The 23,815-nt window shown below is 43.4% G+C and overlaps 1 protein-coding gene across 3 annotated transcripts in view; it reads left to right on the top strand.

Annotated features, from left to right (window-relative positions):
• LOC110523130 (ras-specific guanine nucleotide-releasing factor RalGPS1) overlaps positions 1 to 23,815 on the top strand; it is a 295,595-nt gene that overhangs the window by 207,016 nt on the left and 64,764 nt on the right. For all 3 annotated transcript variants that reach the window (XM_036976684.1, XM_036976683.1, XM_036976685.1), the window contains exons 9-10: positions 15,521 to 15,658; positions 21,929 to 22,022. In XM_036976684.1, coding sequence (XP_036832579.1) covers positions 15,521 to 15,658; positions 21,929 to 22,022 — 232 coding nt within the window. The remainder of the gene's footprint in view (positions 1 to 15,520; positions 15,659 to 21,928; positions 22,023 to 23,815) is intronic.

Genomic DNA, 23,815 nt, shown 5'->3' with positions numbered 1-23,815 from the left:
CACGGAATGAAGGGTTACCGTAAGTTTTCCTTGGGTTGAATTTATTTCAATAATGCCTACAGCTGGCAGCACCAAGTAATCATCGATTCAGAGTGCACCTGCACACGGCCCGATCGTAATGTCCATAATCAATTTGGTTTGATATTCGATATCCCTATGGGGCTAGTTAGAGACCATCAGTAAGTTACACAATGTACATGGGCTAGTTAGAGACCATCAGTAAGTTACACAATGTACATGGGCTAGTTAGGGACCATCAGTAAGTTACACAATGTACATGGGCTAGTTAGGGACCATCAGTAAGTTACACAATGTGCATGGGGCTAGTTAGGGACCATCAGTAAGTTACACAATGTACATGGGCTAGTTAGAGACCACCAGTAAGTTACACAATGTACATGGGACAATATTTGTAGATGTCAATACCTCCAAATTTCAATAATGTAGCCTATTTACATGGCAGATTTGGGCATTGATAAGTGGCAAAATTGGAAACGAGTGGCTGTACGTCAGAGCTCAGGCTCTGCACGTCACATCGCTGTAAATTGCCCCCATCCGTTCTGCTAATTGTGCGACTTGCAAATGTTTTTTTTTGTCTGAGTGAGGGAAATGCTGTCAATTTTAAAATGTACGTAATATATCAGATACTCTTATCCAGAGACTTACAAGAGCAATTAGTGTTAAGTGCCTTGCTAAAGGGCACATTGGCAGATTTCACCTAGTCGGTGGCTTGGGGATTCAAACCGCAACCTTTCGGTTACTGGCCCAGCATTCTTAACCACTAGGCTACCTGCTGTAAATTAAGAAGACCATGTCATTTGAAAGATGAGACGTTGAGGATATAATGTAATATAATACCGCTTTGATGTCATACAAACAAACCAAACACCTGTGAGTCCAAATGTGCACTTCACATTTCCATCTTATAAAACTGATGGAATATATAGTTCAACGTTTATGATCACTATGTTAGTTATACAGTTACCAGATGACATGGTGTTATACCCTGGGTCGTTCTGAACAGAATGAGTCTGTTAGTTATACAGTTACCAGATAACATGGTGTTATACCCTGGGTCGTTCTGAACAGAATGAGTCTGTTTGAACAGTTACCAGATAACATGGTGTTATACCCTGGGTCGTTCTGAACAGAATGAGTCTGTTAGTTATACAGTTACCAGATGACATGGTGTTATACCCTGGGTCGTTCTGAACAGAATGAGTCTGTTTGTTATACAGTTACCAGATAACATGGTGTTATACCCTGGGTCGTTCTGAACAGAATGAGTCTGTTTGATGAACAGTAACCAGATGACATAGTGTTATACCCTGGGTCGTTCTGAACAGAATGAGTCTGTTTGATGAACAGTAACCAGATGACATAGTGTTATACCCTGGGTCGTTCTGATCAGAATGAGTCTGTTTGATGTACAGTTACCAGATGACATGGTGTTATACCCTGGGTCGTTCTGAACAGAATGAGTCTGTTAGTTATACAGTTACCAGATGACATAGTGTTATACCCTGGGTCGTTCTGAACAGAATGAGTCTGTTTGAACAGTTACCAGATGACATGGTGTTATACCCTGGGTCGTTCTGAACAGAATGAGTCTGTTTGAACAGTTACCAGATAACATGGTGTTATACCCTGGGTTGTTCTGAACAGAATGAGTCTGTTTGTTGTACAGTTACCAGATGACATGGTGTTATACCCTGGGTTGTTCTGAACAGAATGAGTCTGTTAGTTATACAGTTACCAGATGACATGGTGTTATACCCTGGGTCGTTCAGAACAGAATGAGTCTGTTAGTTATACAGTTACCAGATGACATGGTGTTATACCCTGGGTTGTTCTGAACAGAATGAGTCTGTTTGATGAACAGTTACCAGATGACATGGTGTTATACCCTGGGTCGTTCTGAACAGAATGAGTCTGTTAGTTATACAGTTACCAGATAACATGGTGTTATACCCTGGGTCGTTCTGAACAGAATGAGTCTGTTTGTTGTACAGTTACCAGATGACATGGTGTTATACCCTGGGTCGTTCAGAACAGAATGAGTCTGTTAGTTATACAGTTACCAGATGACATGGTGTTATACCCTGGGTCGTTCAGAACAGAATGAGTCTGTTAGTTATACAGTTACCAGATGACATGGTGTTATACCCTGGGTCGTTCAGAACAGAATTAGTCTGTTTGTTATACAGTTACCAGATAACATGGTGTTATACCCTGGGTCGTTCTGAACAGAATGAGTCTGTTTGATGTATAGTTACCAAATGACATGGTGTTATACCCTGGGTCGTTCTGAACAGAATGAGTCTGTTTGATGAACAGTTACCAAATGACATGGTGTTATACCCTGGGTCGTTCTGAACAGAATGAGTCTGTTTGATGAACAGTTACCAGATGACATGGTGTTATACCCTGGGTCGTTCTGAACAGAATGAGTCTGTTTGTTGTACAGTTACCAGATGACATGGTGTTATACCCTGGGTCGTTCTGAACAGAATGAGTCTGTTAGTTATACAGTTACCAGATGACATGGTGTTATACCCTGGGTCGTTCTGAACAGAATGAGTCTGTTAGTTATACAGTTACCAGATGACATGGTGTTATACCCTGGGTCGTTCTGAACAGAATGAGTCTGTTAGTTATACAGTTACCAGATGACATGGTGTTATACCCTGGGTCGTTCTGAACAGAATGAGTCTGTTAGTTATACAGTTACCAGATGACATGGTGTTATACCCTGGGTCGTTCTGAACAGAATGAGTCTGTTAGTTATACAGTTACCAGATAACATGGTGTTATACCCTGGGTCGTTCTGAACAGAATGAGTCTGTTAGTTATACAGTTACCAGATGACATGGTGTTATACCCTGGGTCGTTCTGAACAGAATGAGTCTGTTTGATGAACAGTAACCAGATGACATGGTGTTATACCCTGGGTCGTTCAGAACAGAATGAGTCTGTTTGATGAACAGTTACCAGATGACATGGTGTTATACCCTGGGTCATTCTGAACAGAATGAGTCTGTTAGTTATACAGTTACCAGATAACATGGTGTTATACCCTGGGTCGTTCTGAACAGAATGAGTCTGTTAGTTATACAGTTACCAGATAACATGGTGTTATACCCTGGGTCGTTCTGAACAGAATGAGTCTGTTAGTTATACAGTTACCAGATGACATGGTGTTATACCCTGGGTCGTTCTGAACAGAATGAGTCTGTTAGTTGTACAGTTACCAGATGACATGGTGTTATACCCTGGGTCGTTCTGAACAGAAAGTCTGTTTGATGTACAGTTACCAGATGACATGGCTTCATACCCTGGGTCGTTCTGAACAGAATGAGTCTGTTTGAACAGTTACCAGATGACATGGTGTTATACCCTGGGTCGTTCTGAACAGAATGAGTCTGTTTGTTATACAGTTACCAGATAACATGGTGTTATACCCTGGGTCGTTCTGAACAGAATGAGTCTGTTTGATGAACAGTTACCAGATAACATGGTGTTATACCCTGGGTCGTTCTGAACATAATGAGTCTGTTAGTTGTACAGTTACCAGATGACATGGTGTTATACCCTGGGTCGTTCTGAACATAATGAGTCTGTTAGTTGTACAGTTACCAGATGACATGGTGTTATACCCTGGGTCGTTCTGAACAGAATGAGTCTGTTAGTTATACAGTTACCAGATAACATGGTGTTATACCCTGGGTCGTTCTGAACAGAATGAGTCTGTTTGTTGTACAGTAACCAGATAACATGGTGTTATACCCTGGGTCGTTCAGAACAGAATGAGTCTGTTTGATGAACAGTTACCAGATGACATGGTGTTATACCCTGGGTCGTTCAGAACAGAATGAGTCTGTTAGTTATACAGTTACCAGATGACATGGTGTTATACCCTGGGTCGTTCTGAACAGAATGAGTCTGTTAGTTATACAGTTACCAGATGACATGGTGTTATACCCTGGGTCGTTCTGAACAGAATGAGTCTGTTTGTTATACAGTTACCAGATGACATGGTGTTATACCCTGGGTCGTTCAGAACAGAATGAGTGTTAATTATACAGTTACCAGATGACATGGTGTTATACCCTGGGTCGTTCAGAACAGAATGAGTCTGTTTGAACAGTTACCAGATGACATTATGTTATACCCTGGGTCGTTCTGAACAGAATGAGTCTGTTTGAACAGTTACCAGATGACATGATGTTATACCCTGGGTCGTTCTGAACAGAATGAGTCTGTTTGTTATACAGTTACCAGATGACATGGTGTTATACCCTGGGTCGTTCAGAACAGAATGAGTGTTAGTTATACAGTTACCAGATGACATGGTGTTATACCCTGGGTCGTTCAGAACAGAATGAGTCTGTTTGATGAACAGTTACCAGATAACATGGTGTTATACCCTGGGTCGTTCTGAACAGAATGAGTCTGTTAGTTGTACAGTTACCAGATGACATGGTGTTATACCCTGGGTCGTTCTGAACAGAATGAGTCTGTTTGTTGTACAGTTACCAGATGACATGGTGTTATACCCTGGGTCGTTCTGAACAGAATGAGTCTGTTTGTTGTACAGTTACCAGATGACATGGTGTTATACCCTGGGTCGTTCTGAACAGAATGAGTCTGTTTGATGAACAGTTACCAGATAACATGGTGTTATACCCTGGGTCGTTCTGAACAGAATGAGTCTGTTAGTTATACAGTTACCAGATGACATGGTGTTATACCCTGGGTCGTTCTGAACAGAATGAGTCTGTTTGTTATACAGTTACCAGATGACATGGTGTTATACCCTGGGTTGTTCTGAACAGAATGAGTCTGTTTGATGTACAGTTACCAGATAACATGGTGTTATACCCTGGGTCGTTCTGAACAGAATGAGTCTGTTTGATGTACAGTTACCAGATAACATGGTGTTATACCCTGGGTCGTTCTGAACAGAATGAGTCTGTTTGATGAACAGTAACCAGATGACATGGTGTTATACCCTGGGTCGTTCTGAACAGAATGAGTCTGTTTGATGTACAGTTACCAGATGACATGGTGTTATACCCTGGGTCGTTCAGAACAGAATGAGTCTGTTTGATGAACAGTTACCAGATGACATGGTGTTATACCCTGGGTCGTTCTGAACAGAATGAGTCTGTTTGGTGAACAGTAACCAGATGACATGGTGTTATACCCTGGGTCGTTCTGAACAGAATGAGTCTGTTTGATGTACAGTTACCAGATGACATGGTGTTATACCCTGGGTCGTTCAGAACGGAATGAGTCTGTTTGATGAACAGTTACCAGATGACATGGTGTTATACCCTGGGTCGTTCTGAACAGAATGAGTCTGTTTGAACAGTTACCAGATGACATGGTGTTATACCCTGGGTCGTTCAGAACAGAATTAGTCTGTTTGTTATACAGTTACCAGATGACATGGTGTTATACCCTGGGTCGTTCAGAACAGAATTAGTCTGTTTGTTATACAGTTACCAGATGACATGGTGTTATACCCTGGGTCGTTCAGAACAGAATTAGTCTGTTTGTTATACAGTTACCAGATGACATGGTGTTATACCCTGGGTCGTTCAGAACATAATTAGTCTGTTTGTTATACAGTTACCAGATGACATGGTGTTATACCCTGGGTCGTTCAGAACAGAATGAGTCTGTTTGTTGTACAGTTACCAGATGACATGGTGTTATACCCTGGGTCGTTCTGAACAGAATGAGTCTGTTTGATGAACAGTTACCAGATGACATGGTGTTATACCCTGGGTTGTTCTGAACAGAATGAGTCTGTTTGATGTACAGTTACCAGATGACATGGTGTTATACCCTGGGTCGTTCTGAACAGAATGAGTCTGTTTGGTGAACAGTAACCAGATGACATGGTGTTATACCCTGGGTCGTTCTGAACAGAATGAGTCTGTTTGATGTACAGTTACCAGATGACATGGTGTTATACCCTGGGTCGTTCAGAACAGAATGAATCTGTTTGATGAACAGTTACCAGATGACATGGTGTTATACCCTGGGTCGTTCTGAACAGAATGAGTCTGTTTGAACAGTTACCAGATGACATGGTGTTATACCCTGGGTCGTTCAGAACAGAATTAGTCTGTTTGTTATACAGTTACCAGATGACATGGTGTTATACCCTGGGTCGTTCAGAACAGAATTAGTCTGTTTGTTATACAGTTACCAGATGACATGGTGTTATACCCTGGGTCGTTCAGAACAGAATTAGTCTGTTTGTTATACAGTTACCAGATGACATGGTGTTATACCCTGGGTCGTTCAGAACAGAATTAGTCTGTTTGTTATACAGTTACCAGATGACATGGTGTTATACCCTGGGTCGTTCAGAACAGAATGAGTCTGTTTGTTGTACAGTTACCAGATGACATGGTGTTATACCCTGGGTCGTTCTGAACAGAATGAGTCTGTTTGATGAACAGTAACCAGATGACATGGTGTTATACCCTGGGTCGTTCAGAACAGAATGAGTCTGTTTGATGAACAGTTACCAGATGACATGGTGTTATACCCTGGGTTGTTCTGAACAGAATGAGTCTGTTTGATGAACAGTAACCAGATGACATGGTGTTATACCCTGGGTCGTTCAGAACAGAATGAGTCTGTTTGATGTGTTGTGATAAATTCACTGTGGAGCACGGCACCTGAATGCTCTCATGACCTCTTTCTATGCTCATCAAAATTACAATCTGTTTCTCTGAATTGAATTGTGAAAGCCCAACTCTGTAACATTGTATTTTAGAACTTAGCTGGTCATGTTGGCAATAGAAGAAACGTTTAAAACGAGGCCCACCTGACCCCGATTGCGCTTTATAATGGGCCGTTTTTGGATTGAGTGAACAACAACAGTAATTGTGTGATGACGAGGACGCAGGGCTGTGATCAAAACAACTATAAGTGTGCTTCCTGTAGTTCCTCAACGGCAGAGCTAGGAGAGCTCAAATAAGCATCTTTATAATTGAATAGTTTTCTTTGAGTCATAAAAACGCATTGAAATGACTTAGGAACTGTGCCCACTTTGGAGAGGTGTGTGTCCACTTGGAGACTCAGGTTAGTCCTCTCACTCAAACTCTTGTCATTTTAAAAAAATCTTATGTTGTTCCTACCACTAATTTTACTGAATGTATCCAGAGTATTTTCAGGTTTCGTTATTGACAAATGTGGCAAAAAGTACAATAAATGTAAAATGCACATAAAATCAACAGAGTAAATGTTTAGATTCAGTCTTGTCAGGTAAACTGTTGTCGTAATCTTTGGTCTAATAATTTTCCCATGATCGCCAAACTGTTCCCTACCATGCTTATGCATATGTATTTCATTATTCTTATGTAAGAAACATTTAAATGTAGCCCTATCCATAATAGGCCAATTCTCACCAGCCAAAAGGATTAAAAACCTCTAACCAACTATAAGTTGTAGAAATTCTTATGTAAATATTGAAAGCATTTAATGAGACAACTCTCAAAGATGTGCAAAATGGAAATATTGTTCCATTTACATTGTGCAATTTATTGACGGTCCCTAACTATCCTGAGAGAGGCTATCCAAAGTCAAGCAAACTTTGCCACGGTCGCACACCAGCCGGCTGAAGCTAATAGATTAAATTAGTTGGCCAATACCAGCTAGCCTAGGTGACTTCAAGACAGAGTGAATGTAAAAACGCTTCCCACGTGCGAACACACACGTCACCCACATTAAACCATACCCCCGAAGGCAACTCTCGTTAGGCTTCAGTAATGACCGCTGCATTTGTTAATGAACAAGCTAAAACAAAATGAGGCCAAATCAGTAAGTTCAGCCCCCACTTTAAGCTGCTCTGTCATTCTCACCGTGAAGTGGTTGTTTTTCCACGTTTAGATGGGTTTGTTAATTGCCTGTTGTCCATTTTTTACGCATGGATTTTGGCATGCCACATTCTGAGCAACTCTACTCCTCCCCAAGAGGGACGGCTAAGGTTTCAGTGCTGTAGCTCAAAGCAACCTTTGACCCCTGTCCCTGCTCAATACATCTCAATCTGCTCTCCTCTTCTCATCGCATTCGTCTGAGCTGACGAGGTCGCCGACAGACACTTTGCACATTTTGACACTAATCAAAAATGTCTTCTACTCCACTTCGATGTTAGGGCCCCTGTTTAAACCAATTAGTGGGGCTATGGCAACATGTGGGATATATTGTTGGGGCAAATGAACCGCAGCTGCTGAAGTGGTCTAATGATGTGTGTGTAGATGGGTGACGTCTCGTTTCTATACAAAATGTCTTCCAGAAAGGTGTGGAAAGATGATACCGACCACCTCGCCTCTCCTCCCTCTTACCCATGGGTCGTGGCCAAGTATCGGCCTGCTCCCCCAATCACCCTGAAAATACAACTGAACCATTCTTCTCTGTTCTCCTCCACTACTCTCCATACCTCCACTGACAGGCCCGTTCTCCTCCACTACTCTCTATACCTCCAATGACAGGCCCAGTCTCCTCCACTACTCTCTATACCTCCACTGACAGGCCCATTCTCCTCCACTACTCTCTATACCTCCACTGACAGGCCCGTTCTCCTTCACTATTCTCTATACCTCCACTGACAGGCCCATTCTCCTCCACTATTCTCTATACCTCCACTGACAGGCCCATTCTCCTCTGTTCTTCTCCACTACACTCTATACCTCCACTGACAGGCCCATTCTCCTCTGTTCTCCTCCACTGACAGGCCCATTCTCCTCTGTTCTCCTTCACTATTCTCTATACCTCCACTGACAGGCCCATTCTCCTCCACTATTCTCTGTACCTCCACTGACAGGCCCATTCTCCTTCACTACTCTCTATACCTCCACTGACAGGCCCATTCTCCTCTGTTCTCCTCCACTGACAGGCCCTCAGTCTGGCTCGAAAAACAAACAATGTTCTTATTTGCCTTGTTGTTGTTGTCCCCCCTTCCAGAAAGATGTGGGAAGATGATGCCAACCCCCTTGCAATTGAGGGACAACAAAGAAAGACTCGCCGGCTTCGCTGCCCACATGTAAACGTAGTGTGACTATGTGTACACATGTCTTATGGGTGAAAGTAGCTGGTTAGGATACAGAGTCGAGTGGTAGGAAAAGTCTGACATCCATTCAATAAAAAGGTCAGCAGATGTTTTTCTAGGTTGCGTTTCATGCGTGCCATGTTTTTCCCTCTGCACAGAATAAGGGCAGGAAATGGGGAACAGTCCTTGCCGCTTCTCTGCTAGTGTTGACTGTTTTGACACATTGCAGAGCATGGTGTGTTTTGACACATTGCAGAGCATGGTGTGTTTTGACACATTGCAGAGCATGGTGTGTTTTGACACATTGCAGAGCATGGTGTGTTTTGACACATTGCAGAGCATGGTGTGTTTTGACACATTGCAGCGCATGGTGTGTTTTGACACATTGCAGCGCATGGTGTGTTTTGACACATTGCAGAGCACGGTGTGTTTTGACACATTGCAGAGCACGGTGTGTTTTGACACATTGCAGAGCACGGTGTGTTTTGACACATTGCAGAGCATGGTGTGTTTTGACACATTGCAGAGCGTGGTGTGTTTTGACACATTGCAGAGCGTGGTGTGTTTTGACACATTGCAGAGCGTGGTGTGTTTTGACACATTGCAGGGCGTGGTGTGTTGACTGTTTTGACACATTGCAGAGCATGGTGTGTTTTGACACATTGCAGAGCATGGTGTGTTTTGACTGTTTTGACACATTGCAGAGCATGGTGTGTTTTGACACATTGCAGAGCATGGTGTGTTTTGACACATTGCAGCGCATGGTGTGTTTTGACACATTGCAGAGCATGGTGTGTTTTGACACATTGCAGCGCATGGTGTGTTTTGACACTGCAGAGCATGGTGACACAAATGTCAAATCCTGTTATAAGTAAAAGACCAGGTGTACCACTCATTTTCACTTTAATTCATCCTTTTTATGTTACTCCCAACTATCGTGAACAGAATGGGGGGAAGGGGGGGTAGAACTAGTGTGTGAGAGAACAGAAGGGGGGGTAGAACTAGTGTGTGAGAGAACAGAAGGGGGGGTAGAACTAGTGTGTGAGAGAACAGAAGGGGGGGTAGGGGGGGGGGGGTAGAACTAGTGTGTGAGAGAACAGAAGGGGGGGTAGAACTAGTGTGTGAGAGAACAGAAGGGGGGGTAGGGGGGGGGGGTAGAACTAGTGTGTGAGAGAACAGAAAGGGGGGGTACTTTGCAGCATTTCGTGAGTGTAAAATCCTAGGCCTCCAGCCTGTAAAACAATAGATGGCTGTACAGGAGGATTAGGAGACAACACATGCCCAACAACAAAGACTAGGACAGCCTGAACTCCCAATACCACAGTAAAACTCAGCATTGTGCTAAGAATCTCTAGTCTTAATTTCCTACCGCGTTGTATATACGATCAAACAGACATCTGTTATGCTGTAGATTCTCACACACACACAGGCAGCATTAAGATCTGGGTTCTGTATCACTGTGTCTTTCATAAAACGGTTACATCTTAAGACCTTTGTGCAAACTGTATATGTTTCCAAGATGCATGACTACCGTAGCGGAGGGAAAAAACAGACACGTCTGCAACAAAGAGCCTATATGAACTAAAGGTTAACAACAGACACGTCTGGAACAAAGAGCCTATATGAACTAAAGGTTAACAACAGACACGTCTGGAACAAAGAGCCTATATGAACTAAAGGTATTAACAACAGACACTTCTGGAACAAAGAGCCTATATGAACTAAAGGTTAACAACAGACACGTCTGGAACAAAGAGCCTATATGAACTAAAGGTTAACAACAGACACGTCTGGAACAAAGAGCCTATATGAACTAAAGGTATTAACAACAGACACGTCTGGAACAAAGAGCCTATATGAACTAAAGGTTAACAACAGACACGTCTGGAACAAAGAGCCTATATGAACTAAAGGTTAACAACAGACACGTCTGGAACAAAGAGCCTATATGAACTAAAGGTTAACAACAGGCACGTCTGGAACAAAGAGCCTATATGAACTAAAGGTTAACAACAGACACGTCTGGAACAAAGAGCCTATATGAACTAAAGGTTAACAACAGACACGTCTGGAACAAAGAGCCTATATGAACTAAAGGTTAACAACAGAATCGTCTGGAACAAAGAGCCTATATGAACTAAAGGTTAACAACAGACACGTCTGGAACAAAGAGCCTGTATGAACTAAAGGTTAACAACAGACACGTCTGGAACAAAGAGCCTATATGAACTAAAGGTTAACAACAGACACGTCTGGAACAAAGAGCCTATATGAACTAAAGGTTAACAACAGACACGTCTGGAACAAAGAGCCTATATGAACTAAAGGTATTAACAACAGAATCGTCTGGAACAAAGAGCCTATATGAACTAAAGGTATGTAAAAGGTTAACAGAACAAGATTAAAGAATATTGGAACCCAGAAGAAAATCTTGATTTGATTTGTTAGCAAAAAATGAAGTTAACAGTCTGACAAGACTAAAGACTACTGTACACAACAGTATGTGATTTCACTAACAGTCTGACAAGACTAGAGAGTACTGTACACAACAGTATGTGATTTCACTAACAGTCTGACAAGACTAGAGAGTACTGTACATAACAGTATGTAATTTCACTAACAGTCTGACAAGACTAGAGAGTACTGTACACAACAGTATGTGATTTCACTAACAGTCTGACAAGACTAGAGAGTACTGTACACAACAGTATGTGATTTCACTAACAGTCTGACAAGACTAGAGAGTACTGTACTCAACAGTATGTGATTTCCACAGACAGCTTAAGATAGCCTGGCTAAAGCATGGTGAGCACAGCTTTCAGTCTGGTTCAACCAGGCTAAGTTTAGGAGGCAAGTTGAATGGAAAACCAAGCATAAGACTATAGTGAAATCATGTGGTTTGAGCTGGACTAAGAGGAGTGACTCACTCCAGTACTCAACACAGCTCCTCAATATGGTTGGGTGGTATGCAGATGTTCATACCGTCATACCGTTTCTGTACCATACCGGGGTATACGGTATTACTGAATGTGCACAGAAGGGGGCGCTATTTCAGAATTCAAATCAAATTTTATTTGTCACATACACATGGTTAGCAGATGTTAATGCGAGTGTAGCGAAATGCTTGTGCTTCTAGTTCCGACAATGCAGTAATAACCAACAAGTAATCTAACTAACAATTCCAAAACTACTGTCTTGTACACAGTGTAAGGGGATAAAGAATATGTACATAAGGATATATGAATGAGTGATGGTACAGAGCAGCATAGGCAAGATACAGTAGATGGTATTGAGTACAGTATGTAAACAAAGTGGCATAGTTTAAAGTGGCTAGTGATACATGTATTACATAAGGATACAGTCGATGGTATAGAGTACAGTATATACGTATGCATATGAGATGAATAATGTAGGGTAAGTAACATTATATAAGGTAGCATTGTTTAAAGTGGCTAGTGATATATTTACATCATTTCCCATCAATTCCCATTATTAAAGTGGCTGGAGTTGAGTCAGTGTCAGTGTGTTGGCAGCAGCCACTCAATGTTAGTGGTGGCTGTTTAACAGTCTGATGGCCTTGAGATAGAAGCTGTTTTTCAGTCTCTCGGTCCCAGCTTTGATGCACCTGTACTGACTTCGCCTTCTGGATGATAGCGGGGTGAACAGCCAGTGGCTCGGGTGGTTGATGTCCTTGATGATCTTTATGGCCTTCCTGTAACATCGGGTGGTGTAGGTGTCCTGGAGGGCAGGTAGTTTGCCCCCGGTGATGCGTTGTGCAGACCTCACTACCCTCTGGAGAGCCTTACGGTTGAGGGCGGAGCAGTTGCCGTACCAGGCGGTGATACAGCCCGCCAGGATGCTCTCGATTGTGCATCTGTAGAAGTTTGTGAGTGCTTTTGGTGACAAGCCGAATTTCTTCAGCCTCCTGAGGTTGAAGAGGCGCTGCTGCGCCTTCTTCACAATGCTGTCTGTGTGAGTGGACCAATTCAGTTTGTCTGTGATGTGTATGCCGAGGAACTTAAAACTTGCTACCCTCTCCACTACTGTTCCATCGATGTGGATAGGGGGGTGTTCCTTCTGCTGTTTCCTGAAGTCCACAATCATCTCCTTAGTTGTGTTGACGTTGAGTGTGAGGTTATTTTCCTGACACCACACTCCGAGGGCCCTCACCTCCTCCCTGTAGGCCGTCTCGTCGTTGTTGGTAATCAAGCCTACCACTGTTGTGTCGTCCGCAAACTTGATGATTGAGTTGGAGGCGTGCGTGGCCACGCAGTCGTGGGTGAACAGGGAGTACAGGAGAGGGCTCAGAACGCACCCTTGTGGGGCCCCAGTGTTGAGGATCAGTGGGGAGGAGATGTTGTTGCCTACCCTCACCACCTGGGGGCGGCCCGTCAGGAAGTCCAGTACCCAGTTGCACAGGGCGGGGTCGAGACCCAGGGTCTCGAGCTTGGAGGGTACTATGGTGTTGAATGCAGAGCTGTAGTCAATGAACAGCATTCTCACATAGGTATTCGTCTTGTCCAGATGGGTTAGGGCAGTGGGCAGTGTGGTTGAGATTGCATCGTCTGTGGACCTATTTGGGCGGTAAGCAAATTGGAGTGGGTCTAGGGTGTCAGGTAGGGTGGAGGTGATATGGTCCTTGACTAGTCTCTCAAAGCACTTCATGATGACGGAAGTGAGTGCTACGGGGCGGTAGTCGTTTAGCTCAGTTACCTTAGCTTTCTTGGGAACAGGAACAATGGTGGCCCTCTTGTAGCATGTGGGAACAGCAGACTGGTATAGGGATTGATTGAATATGTCCGTAAACACACCGGCCAGCTGGTCTGCGCATGCTCTGAGGGCGCGGCTGGGGATGCCGTCTGGGCCTGCAGCCTTGCGAGGGTTAACACGTTTAAATGTCTTACTCACCTCGGCTGCAGTGAAGGAGAGACCGCATGTTTTCGTTGCAGGCCGTGTCAGTGGCACTGTATTGTCCTCAAAGCGGGCAAAAAAGTGATTTAGTCTGCCTGGGAGCAGGACATCCTGGTCCGTGACTGGGCTGGATTTCTTCCTGTAGTCCGTGATTGACTGTAGACCCTGCCACATGCCTCTTGTGTCTGAGCCGTTGAATTGAGATTCTACTTTGTCTCTGTACTGACGCTTAGCTTGTTTGATAGCCTTGCGGAGGGAATAGCTGCACTGTTTGTATTCGGTCATGTTACCAGACACCTTGCCCTGATTAAAAGCAGTGGTTCGCGCTTTCAGTTTCACGCGAATGCTGCCATCAATCCACGGTTTCTGGTTAGGGAATGTTTTAATCGTTGCTATGGGAACGACATCTTCAACGCACGTTCTAATGAACTCGCACACCGAATCAGCGTATTCGTCAATGCTGTTTGAGACATACCCCAAGCGACTTACAGCTGTAATCGCAGCAAAAGGTGGCGCTACAAAGTATTAACTTAAGGGGGCTGAATAATTTTGCACGCCCAATTTTTCAGTTTTTGATTTGTTAAAAAAGTTTGAAATATCCAATAAATGTCGTTCCACTTCATGATTGTGTCCCACTTGTTGTTGATTCTTCACAAAATACAGTTTTATATCTTTATGTTTGAAGCCTGAAATGTGGCAAAAGGTCGCAAAGTTCAAGGGGGCCGAATACTTTCGCAAGGCACTGTACCGGTGTCCTTCCTAGCTCAGTTCCTGGAGAGGAAGGAAATCGCTCAGGGATTTCACCATGAGGCCAATGGTGACTTCTTAAAAACGGTTACAGAGTTTAATAGCTGTGATAGGTGAAAACTGAGGATGGATCAACAACATTGTAGTTACTCTACAATACTAACCTAATTTACCGAGTGAATAGAAGGAACCCTGTACAGAATAACAAGTATTCAAAAACATGCATCCTGTTTGCCGTAAGGCACTAAAGTAATACTGCAAAAAAATGTCAAAGAAATTCCCTTTGTTCTGAATACAAAGTGTTATGTTTGGGTTAAATCCAACACATCATTTCACTGAGTACCACTCTTCTTATCTTCAAGAATGGTGGTGGCTGGAGATTAATTCACCTTTCAGCAGGACGATATCCTAAACCACAAGGCCAAATATACACTGGAGTTGCTTACCAAGACGAACATTGAATGTCCCTAAGTGGCCTAGTTACAGTTTTGACTTAAATCGGCTTGAAAATCTGTGGCAATAATTGAAAATGTCTGTCATTGCAATGATCAAAAACCAATTTGACAGAGCTTGAAGAATTTAAAATATTGTACAATCCAGGTGTGCAAAGCTCTTAGAGACTTACCCAGAAAGACTCACAGCTGTAATTGCTGCCAAAGGTGATTCAAGGTGTTTGAAAACTTATCTAACCAAGACACTGTATGTCTGTCACATAATTCATATTAATGAAGTTGGGCACAGGGTACCACTAACTCCTCCCCTTCCTCTGGTCCCTCCCCTCTCCCCCTGCAGGCATCTACCTATTGGACATGATCTACATCGACTCGGCCTATCCAGCATCGGATAGCATCATTGAGACAGAGCAGAGGACCAATCAGATGAACAATTTGCTCAGGGTGATCTCTGACCTGCAGATGTCCTGTAAATATGGTAAGAGTACAACATTTCCCTCATTTTTACAGACAAGTCAGCTTCACCACACAAAAATAAATTGGTGTGCTCAACTCAAGTGTAGATTAAGTCTTCGGATGCCAGGTTAAGTAATACATGGTGAAAAGATGGAAAGCTATATGGTATGTTAGATCAGTTATTCTATGCATGTTAGCAGCAGCAGAGGTAAAGCAACAGACTTGTTTCAGCGACAGAAGGCTATATAAACTCACCAAAAAAAGAAACGTCCTCTCACTGTCAACTGCATTTATTTTCATCAAACTTGTGTAAATATTTGTATGAACATAACAAGATTCAACAACTGAGACATAAACTGAACAAGTTCCACAGACATGTGACTAACAGAAATTGAATAATGTGTCCCTGAACAAAGGGGGGTTCAAAATCAAAAATCAAACAGTCAGTACCTGGTGTGGCCACCAGCTGCATTAAGTACTGCAGTGCATCTCCTCCTCATGGACTGCACCAGATTTGCCAGTTCTTGCTGTGAGATGTTACCCCACTCTTCCTCCAAGGCACCTGCAAGTTCCCGGACATTGCTGCGGGGAATGGCCCTAGCCCTCACCTTCTGTTTCTACAGGTCCCAGATGTGCTCAATGGGATTGAGATCCAGGCTCTTCGTTGGCCATGGCAGAACACTGACATTCCTGTCTTGCAGGAAATCACACACAGGACTAGCAGTATGGATGGTGGCATTGTCATGCTGGAGGGTCATGTCAGGATGAGCCTGCAGGAAGGGTTCCACATGAGGGAGGAGGATGTCTTCCCTGTAACACACAGCATTGAGATTGTGTGCAGGTGTTACACGTGGTCTGCCACTGCGAGGATGATCAGCTGTCCGTCCTGTCTACCTGTAGTGTTGTCTTAGGCGTCTCACAGTACGGGCTGTCGTGTCTTTGGCATCATTAAAAGTGAAGACTTATTTTATCAAATAAATTCTCTGTAATTATTATTACGTGATTAAACTAATCATGTAAATGTAATTAACTAGGATGTCGGGCACCAAGGATAATCTTCAAATTACAAAGTTATAATTTTCCTAATATAACTTTCAGATATTTTAATATCTGATCAATTAGTCTTCTAATTAATGAATTATCCTTTCTCATTCAGTCTCATTCCAAATGTCGTAAATTGTTGGTTATCTGCACGAACCCAGCCTTTACTAGGAATCATCCATACAGCTTAATACTTTATTTACTAACTAACTAAATATTCACAGAAATGCACAAACAGTAGATCTGTTACTAACAAATTACAGTGAAGATTCCCTAGTGGGCTAAGCCGATATGACGGCTTGGTGGGAAAGACAAAAGGGGTCACTACATACAGTTGATAATTATATTCATTGAAATGCTAATCCTTTGCGCATGCACGCTCACTCATTGGTAAGTAATTGCAATCAATATATATTTACGCCCAGGTGTCGTTGTGATCTCTGTTGAAATCGTCAGTCCGTCTGCTGGAGAGTCAGTTCATCATCGTGTCTTTCTCTCTCTTTGTTTCCCTGAAGATCAAACTATTTTGTGGTTAGTTTGAATACTTCAGAGTACCATTCAGAAATGGTCTCATAGAATAGATGTTTCGGTGGTTGTCGGTATCCTCATCCCAGGTTTACATAATTTCTAGCTGCAGACTAGTAATTAGTATCTAAGATTTGCTCTTATTCTGTAGGGATTGATAGTCTGAGTTTAACCATTTCCAGCCGTGTAGCCAATGCTCCATGTGGTATGGTTAGGAATTCAATAACTATTTGCAATCACAGCTCACGCTGTGGGTTTGCTTACTCTTGGTACTCAAACCTGTGCCACCTCAGTTTCCACCGAGATACGCGTGGTCTGAAGAGGATTTTCTTAGGAGGGGCTTTTATTCGTGATGCCTGATCATGTCTGTGCTCACGGGGGCGGGCCAATGACTTAGTTCAACTTTAAAGGGGAATTACAATTATCTCCCATTAAAAGTTTAACATCACATTACATCATTTCACAAATAGTTTCATCTTTACTCATTCATTGTATAAAATAATTAGATGCAAACCTCATAATGGAGGCACCTGTATAAACAGAGTTAGGGTAATGTGGCTGAAATTGTCTTTCATGAGGTCACAAACATGAGACAAAACGGACCGGGTCGTACCTGGCTTCTCCACCGACCGTTTACACATTCTCCAAAATATGGATATTTTTTTCCAGTCTCAAATTCTGGAATGTAGCAGAATTTGGCGGGAGTTCCTTTGTTCTACTGTGGAACTCTCTCTCTCCCTACTGCATGAAAAGGGGGAGAGAGTCCCCGCCAGGAATTTAGATAACAGAACCTGGGTGTAGGAGAGAGTGAGAAGCTATGATCTATACCCAGAAAGGACCACATCATGACAGGACATTTCAATTTATTGCCCTGGCCACGTCTGCAGTCTTCATGCCTCCTTGCAGCATGCCTAAGGCACATTCACGCAGATGAGCAGGGACCCCGGGCATCTTTCTTTTGGTGTTTTTCAGAGTCAGTAGGAAGGCTTCTTTCATGTCCTAAGTTTTCATAGCTGTGACTTTTATTGCCTACCGTCTGTAAGCTGTTAGTGTCTTAACGACCGTTCCACAGGTGCATGCTCATTAATTGTTTATGGTTCATTCATTCAAGCATGGGAAACAGTGTTTAAACCCTTTACAATAAAGATCTGTGAAGTTTTTTGGATTTCTACAAATTATCTTTGATAATCTTTGCTGAGTTTAGTATATACCAGTTAGAGAAGGATTTCCTTATTGTCAGCTTCACCCCCTCAGCCACAATCACCCACAGACACTCTCAAATACTCTCTTATCGATGAAGGGATTTTCAAACTACTGAGCCCAACTGAGCTAAACTGTAATGCACTGGCCTGGCTGCATCCACCGTAGTTGCTGGAAAGGACATATCAGATCCAGCACAGTTTGATTCGGGAATGCATAATAGTGTTAACACTAGAACCGCCAACGGCCACTGACGTTTGATTTAGTAAAGAAAATAATACTGAGTGTCGCAGTGTTGTGGCGTCACTACAGCCTGGGGTTCGATCCCAGGCTGTGTCACAACCAGCCGTGACCAGGAGTCCCATAGGGCGGCGCACAATTGGCCCAGCATCGTCCGTGTTAGGGAAGGGTTTGGCCGGGGCTCATCGCATTCTAGCGACTCCTTGTGGCGGGCCAGGCGCCTGCGGGCTGACCGGTCGTCAGTTGAACAGTGTTTTCCTCTGACACATTGGTGCAGTTGGCTTCTGGGTTAAGCGTACGGGTGTTAAGAAGAGCGGTTTGGCGGGTCATGTTTCGGAGGACGCATGACTCAACCTTCGCCTCCCGAGCCCATTGGGGAGTTGCAATGATGAGACAAGATCGTAATCACAGAGTTTGGGGAAAAAAGTTACCCCCCGTTGGTACCCAGCCAGGCTCCAAGACAATGTGCTGTAGGACCTTGGTACCCAGCCAGGCTCCAAGACAATGTGCTGTAGGACGTTGGTACCCAGCCAGGCTCCAAGACAATGTGCTGTAGGACGTTGGTACCCAGCCAGGCTCCAAGACAATGTGCTGTAGGATGTGGTACCCAGCCAGGCTCCAAGACAATGTGCTGTAGGATGTGGTACCCAGCCAGGCGCTAAGACAATGTGCTGTGGGACGTTGGCACCCAGCCATTGTGGCGGTAATGTGACATTCTCTCCTCACTGAATGAATAACACATGGATGAATGGCTGATAATTGTGCACCTTACTTCACAATCAAATTTAAATTAGGCCTAACTGAATGATGATGAGGTTGATTTTAATTTTGAGACGCAATAGTGTAATGATGAGTTTGTTATGCCTATTTATCAGCGGCAAATCATTTGACTTCACACCTTTTGGTATCAGAAGCTGTTATGTGACTGTTTGATTTACAATAACTCTATTACTAATCAAATGTATTGTAAGGGAAACGAAAACATGCTACATGTCCAGTAGTCATTTAGAATAATGCAAAACATCTCCTTGACTCAATACAGGGAAGCAAACAATGACAGCCCACTGCATGAATGACACATGGATGTCGAACTACACCCTGACTAGACCAAAACGAACTTCACACATAATAAGAGTGAGCCTACGTGGCAAGATTAAATTGACAATAATATGATGAGTGACAATATTAGGCCTTAGCAGTTGTCAAATTGTACATGAAGAGATGGGCGCATCTTGTAATTGACAGATGGAGAGAAAGGAGCATCACTTTATCTAATCCTCCGTCAAAGTAGAATATTTAGATTTCTATATAGTAGCTGAAAGAGCTTCTGCAGTTTCTATGACACTTACCTTTGTCAAATAACTCTCAGAATTCATGAAAACTGTGTGCAGTACAACCAATTTGTTTGTGAGGTTTGCTCACATAAAGCGCCGAAGATGTGTGCTGACGGTGGACCCAAACAGCGTAAAGAAAGACTAGATTTGATTTAATTCGTAAAGGCACTGGGTATAATGGCACAATAGTGTCTGATACAATCAACAAATTACTTTTTATATCTTTTATCAGGAATATATTTCCACAAATATTTATTTTCTGCAATTCATCATTTACAGTTGTTCATGCACTGGTGCTTCTCTTTAGGAATACTGGAAATAATTTCACCTGCATACCAGTATTATCAATGTAGTTTCTAATTTGTCAAAAGAAGCTGTAACTGGACTTTATTAGTTACTGTAACTCTTACTAATTAAATCTACAAATAAAGTTGATCAAACGGATTACACTGTAATGACTTTCTGTAGAATTATACAAAACATGTCGTTGACTCTATGTGATTGATATCTGATGCCTATGCTAAAGAAACGCCCGACAACTTTCTCAACATTCTCTAGAGGGCACTGATAGACCGAAAGGCCAGGCGGGTTCGAGTGTTAAGTGATATGAATGTTCCCTCAGGCCTGTATGATGGTAGTCCTGCTGTCCTTGTATGTACATCATCTTTAAGTTGCCTGTGTTTTGAAGATACTTTTAGTTAGACAACACTGGCAAGAGCAGGCAAATGTTTACTCCTCATTTCTACATTGGAACTGTGGAACAGATCTCAGATCCAAGATGTCTCTTCTACTGAAACAAGACTGAGCTCATGAACCCTAAAGTGTTGCAATAATGTTTACGAAAGCCCATCAAATCCTGGCCTGGCATAAGACTTTTACAGTATATATGAAACGTTGTGCAGAGTAAAGAACAAGCACAGTGAAAACGAAGGAGAGGTTTTATTAATTCCAGTTGTAGTTGGCCTCGCTGCCATGGCAACACTGTTAGCGGAGTTGGTTTAAATAAAGTAAACCCCTCATCGACGCACACAGAGATGAGCGGCAAGGCCAATGCCAGCGAGGTTCCGAGAACTTCCTCAGGGCCCGAACAAAATGGCAACCGCATGGGGCCGAAATGCACACATGTACAACCTTAACCCCCTACGACAGCTGGTAACAGCATTAAGATGCAACAACCAAACCGCCCAGTGTTCGCCCCCAGAGCTTACACGTCATGTCTCTCACGTACTGCCGGCTAGCCGCTAGCCATTTGCTTCACTCGGACCAGACTTTGAGGAGAGAACGGGGGAAGGGTTACCCAGACTTCTCAGATGTTCATTTACGTTAGAAGTAGAGTGCTGCTGATTAGAGGAATTAGGAGGAGACTGTTGCCGATGGGAGGGGTTAGGAGGAGACTGTTGCCGATGGGAGGGGTTAGGAGGAGACTGTTGCCGGTGGGAGGGGTTAGGAGGAGACTGTTGCTGGTGGGAGGGGTTAGGAGGAGACTGTTGCCGGTGGGAGGGGTTAGGAGGAGACTGTTGCCGGTGGGAGGGGTTAGGAGGAGACTGTTGCCGGTGGTAGGGGTTAGGAGGAGACTGTTGCCGATGGGAGGGGTTAGGAGGAGACTGTTGCCGATGGGAGGGGTTAGGAGGAGACTGTTGCCAATGGGAGGAGTTAGGAGGAGACTGTTGCCGATGGGAGGGGTTAGGAGGAGACTGTTGCCAATGGGAGGGGTTAGGAGGAGACTGTTGCCAATGGGAGGGGTTAGGAGGAGACTGTTGCCAATGGGAGGGGTTAATGTAGCTAAACAAACCACATTAAGAGGAAGACAATGAAGTGTTCCAAACCGTTTCTCTCTCTTGCTCTCTCTCTCTCACCGTCTGTCTCTCACTTGGTCTCTCTTGTCTTACTGTTTGTTTTTTGTCTTCCTGCTACCCTCTCTCCTTTCCCCACACCACTTTCCCTCTTCACAGATCACCTGGTGACCCTCCCCCATGTTCAGAAGTATTTAATGTCCGTGCGCTATATCGAGGAGCTTCAGAAGTTCGTAGAGGACGACAACTTCAAGTAAGTTGAGTCTGACCCCCTTCTCCCCCACCAACATACCTTTCGCACACGCACACACACACACACACACACACACACCCACACACACCCCCACACACACACAGGCGGTGGGGGTGGGGGTGGGGGGGATGTGCATCATGACAGGGGAGCTCATTCCTCCAGTGGCTCTAATGAGTTCTTCAGGCATATATTGTAGATACAGAGTGCCTTGAGGGAGCGCGACCAAGCGTGGCCCCGGAAGCGCAGAACTTCTAACGGGGGCTTGATTTAAAGCCGGAGCCGGCTCCTGGAGCTCAACTGTGAAAGACATGCACTGCTGGGACTGACGGGGGGAGTCCCAAGATGGAATCTTACGGATCGTTTCGTTTTGGAGACAGTCTTTTTTTTGCGACCTGAATTTTTCGGTGGTCGGCAGTCTGCTCGCTCAGAATTTGTTTGTAATTATATCAACACGTTAACCCGACCTCCAGACATTTTTAATTAGGCTAGTAAATATTAGGGCTAATAAAACTGCTGGAAATTGTTTTCATTGATAACATTGGATTTACTTTGAGTGTGGCAGGATTAGGTTTATTTTTCGTCTTAAAATGAAAAGCCGTGACAAAAAGCACGTGGGGTCTGAACTACTGAAGCCTATGTTACTATGTGAAGGACTGCAGTGCAAAAAGCACGTGGGGTCTGAACTACTGAAGCCTATGTTACTATGTGAAGGACTGCAGTGCAAAAAGCACGTGGGGTCTGAACTACTGAAGCCTATGTTACTATGTGAAGGTCTGCAGTGCAAAAAGCACGTGGGGTCTGAACTACTGAAGCCTATGTTACTATGTGAAGGACTGCAGTGCAAGTGACAGTTTCATTGAAATTCTTACCACCATGAACAGATCGCTATGAGGTCTTCATCTCCAAGTCCTTTATTGGGGTAGTATAGGACCATTGTTTGGCTTTTCAGAAGTGATGACAGTAGTGTGTCCTGGGCAGAAGGATTTGGCATGACCCAGTACGGATGACAAAGTGGTCTGAGAAGTAATCTAACCCCAGAGAACCAGGTTTCTAAATCAATATTCATCTCCCTTTGTGTCCAGAACACTAACACTGTACTGTACAAATAAAACCATTGTCCAGATTATGAACCCTGTACAAATGAAACTAGTGTCCAGATTATGAACACCGTACTGTACAAAGGAAACTAGTGTCCAGGACACTAACTGTACTGTACAAATAAAACTAGTGTCCAGAATATGAACACCGTACTGTACAAAGGAAACTAGTGTCCAGGACACTAACTGTACTGTACAAATAAAACTAGTGTCCAGAATATGAACACCGTACTGTACAAAGGAAACTAGTGTCCAGGACACTAACTGTACTGTACAAATAAAACCAGTGTCCAGATTATGAACACCGTACTGTACAAAGGAAACTAGTGTCCAGGACACTAACTGTACTGTACAAATAAAACTAGTGTCCAGAATATGAACCCTGTACAAATGAAACTAGTGTCCAGAATATGAACCCTGTACAAATGAAACTAGTGTCCAGAATATGAACCCTGTACAAATGAAACTAGTGTCCAGAATATGAACACTGTAAAAATGAAACTAGTGTCCAGAATATGAACCCTGTACAAATGAAACTAGTGTCCAGAATATGAACCCTGTACAAATGAAACTAGTGTCCAGAATATGAACCCTGTACAAATAAAACTAGTGTCCAGAATATGAACCCTGTACAAATGAAACTAGTGTCCAGAATATGAACCCTGTAAAAATGAAACTAGTGTCCAGAATATGAAC

Source organism: Oncorhynchus mykiss, chromosome 5 (genome assembly GCF_013265735.2).
Source record: "Oncorhynchus mykiss isolate Arlee chromosome 5, USDA_OmykA_1.1, whole genome shotgun sequence".
Classification (NCBI taxonomy): Eukaryota; Metazoa; Chordata; class Actinopteri; order Salmoniformes; family Salmonidae; genus Oncorhynchus; species Oncorhynchus mykiss.
The sequence above is the reverse complement of the archived record's forward strand: the minus strand, read 5'-3'. Positions and strand labels throughout refer to the sequence as shown.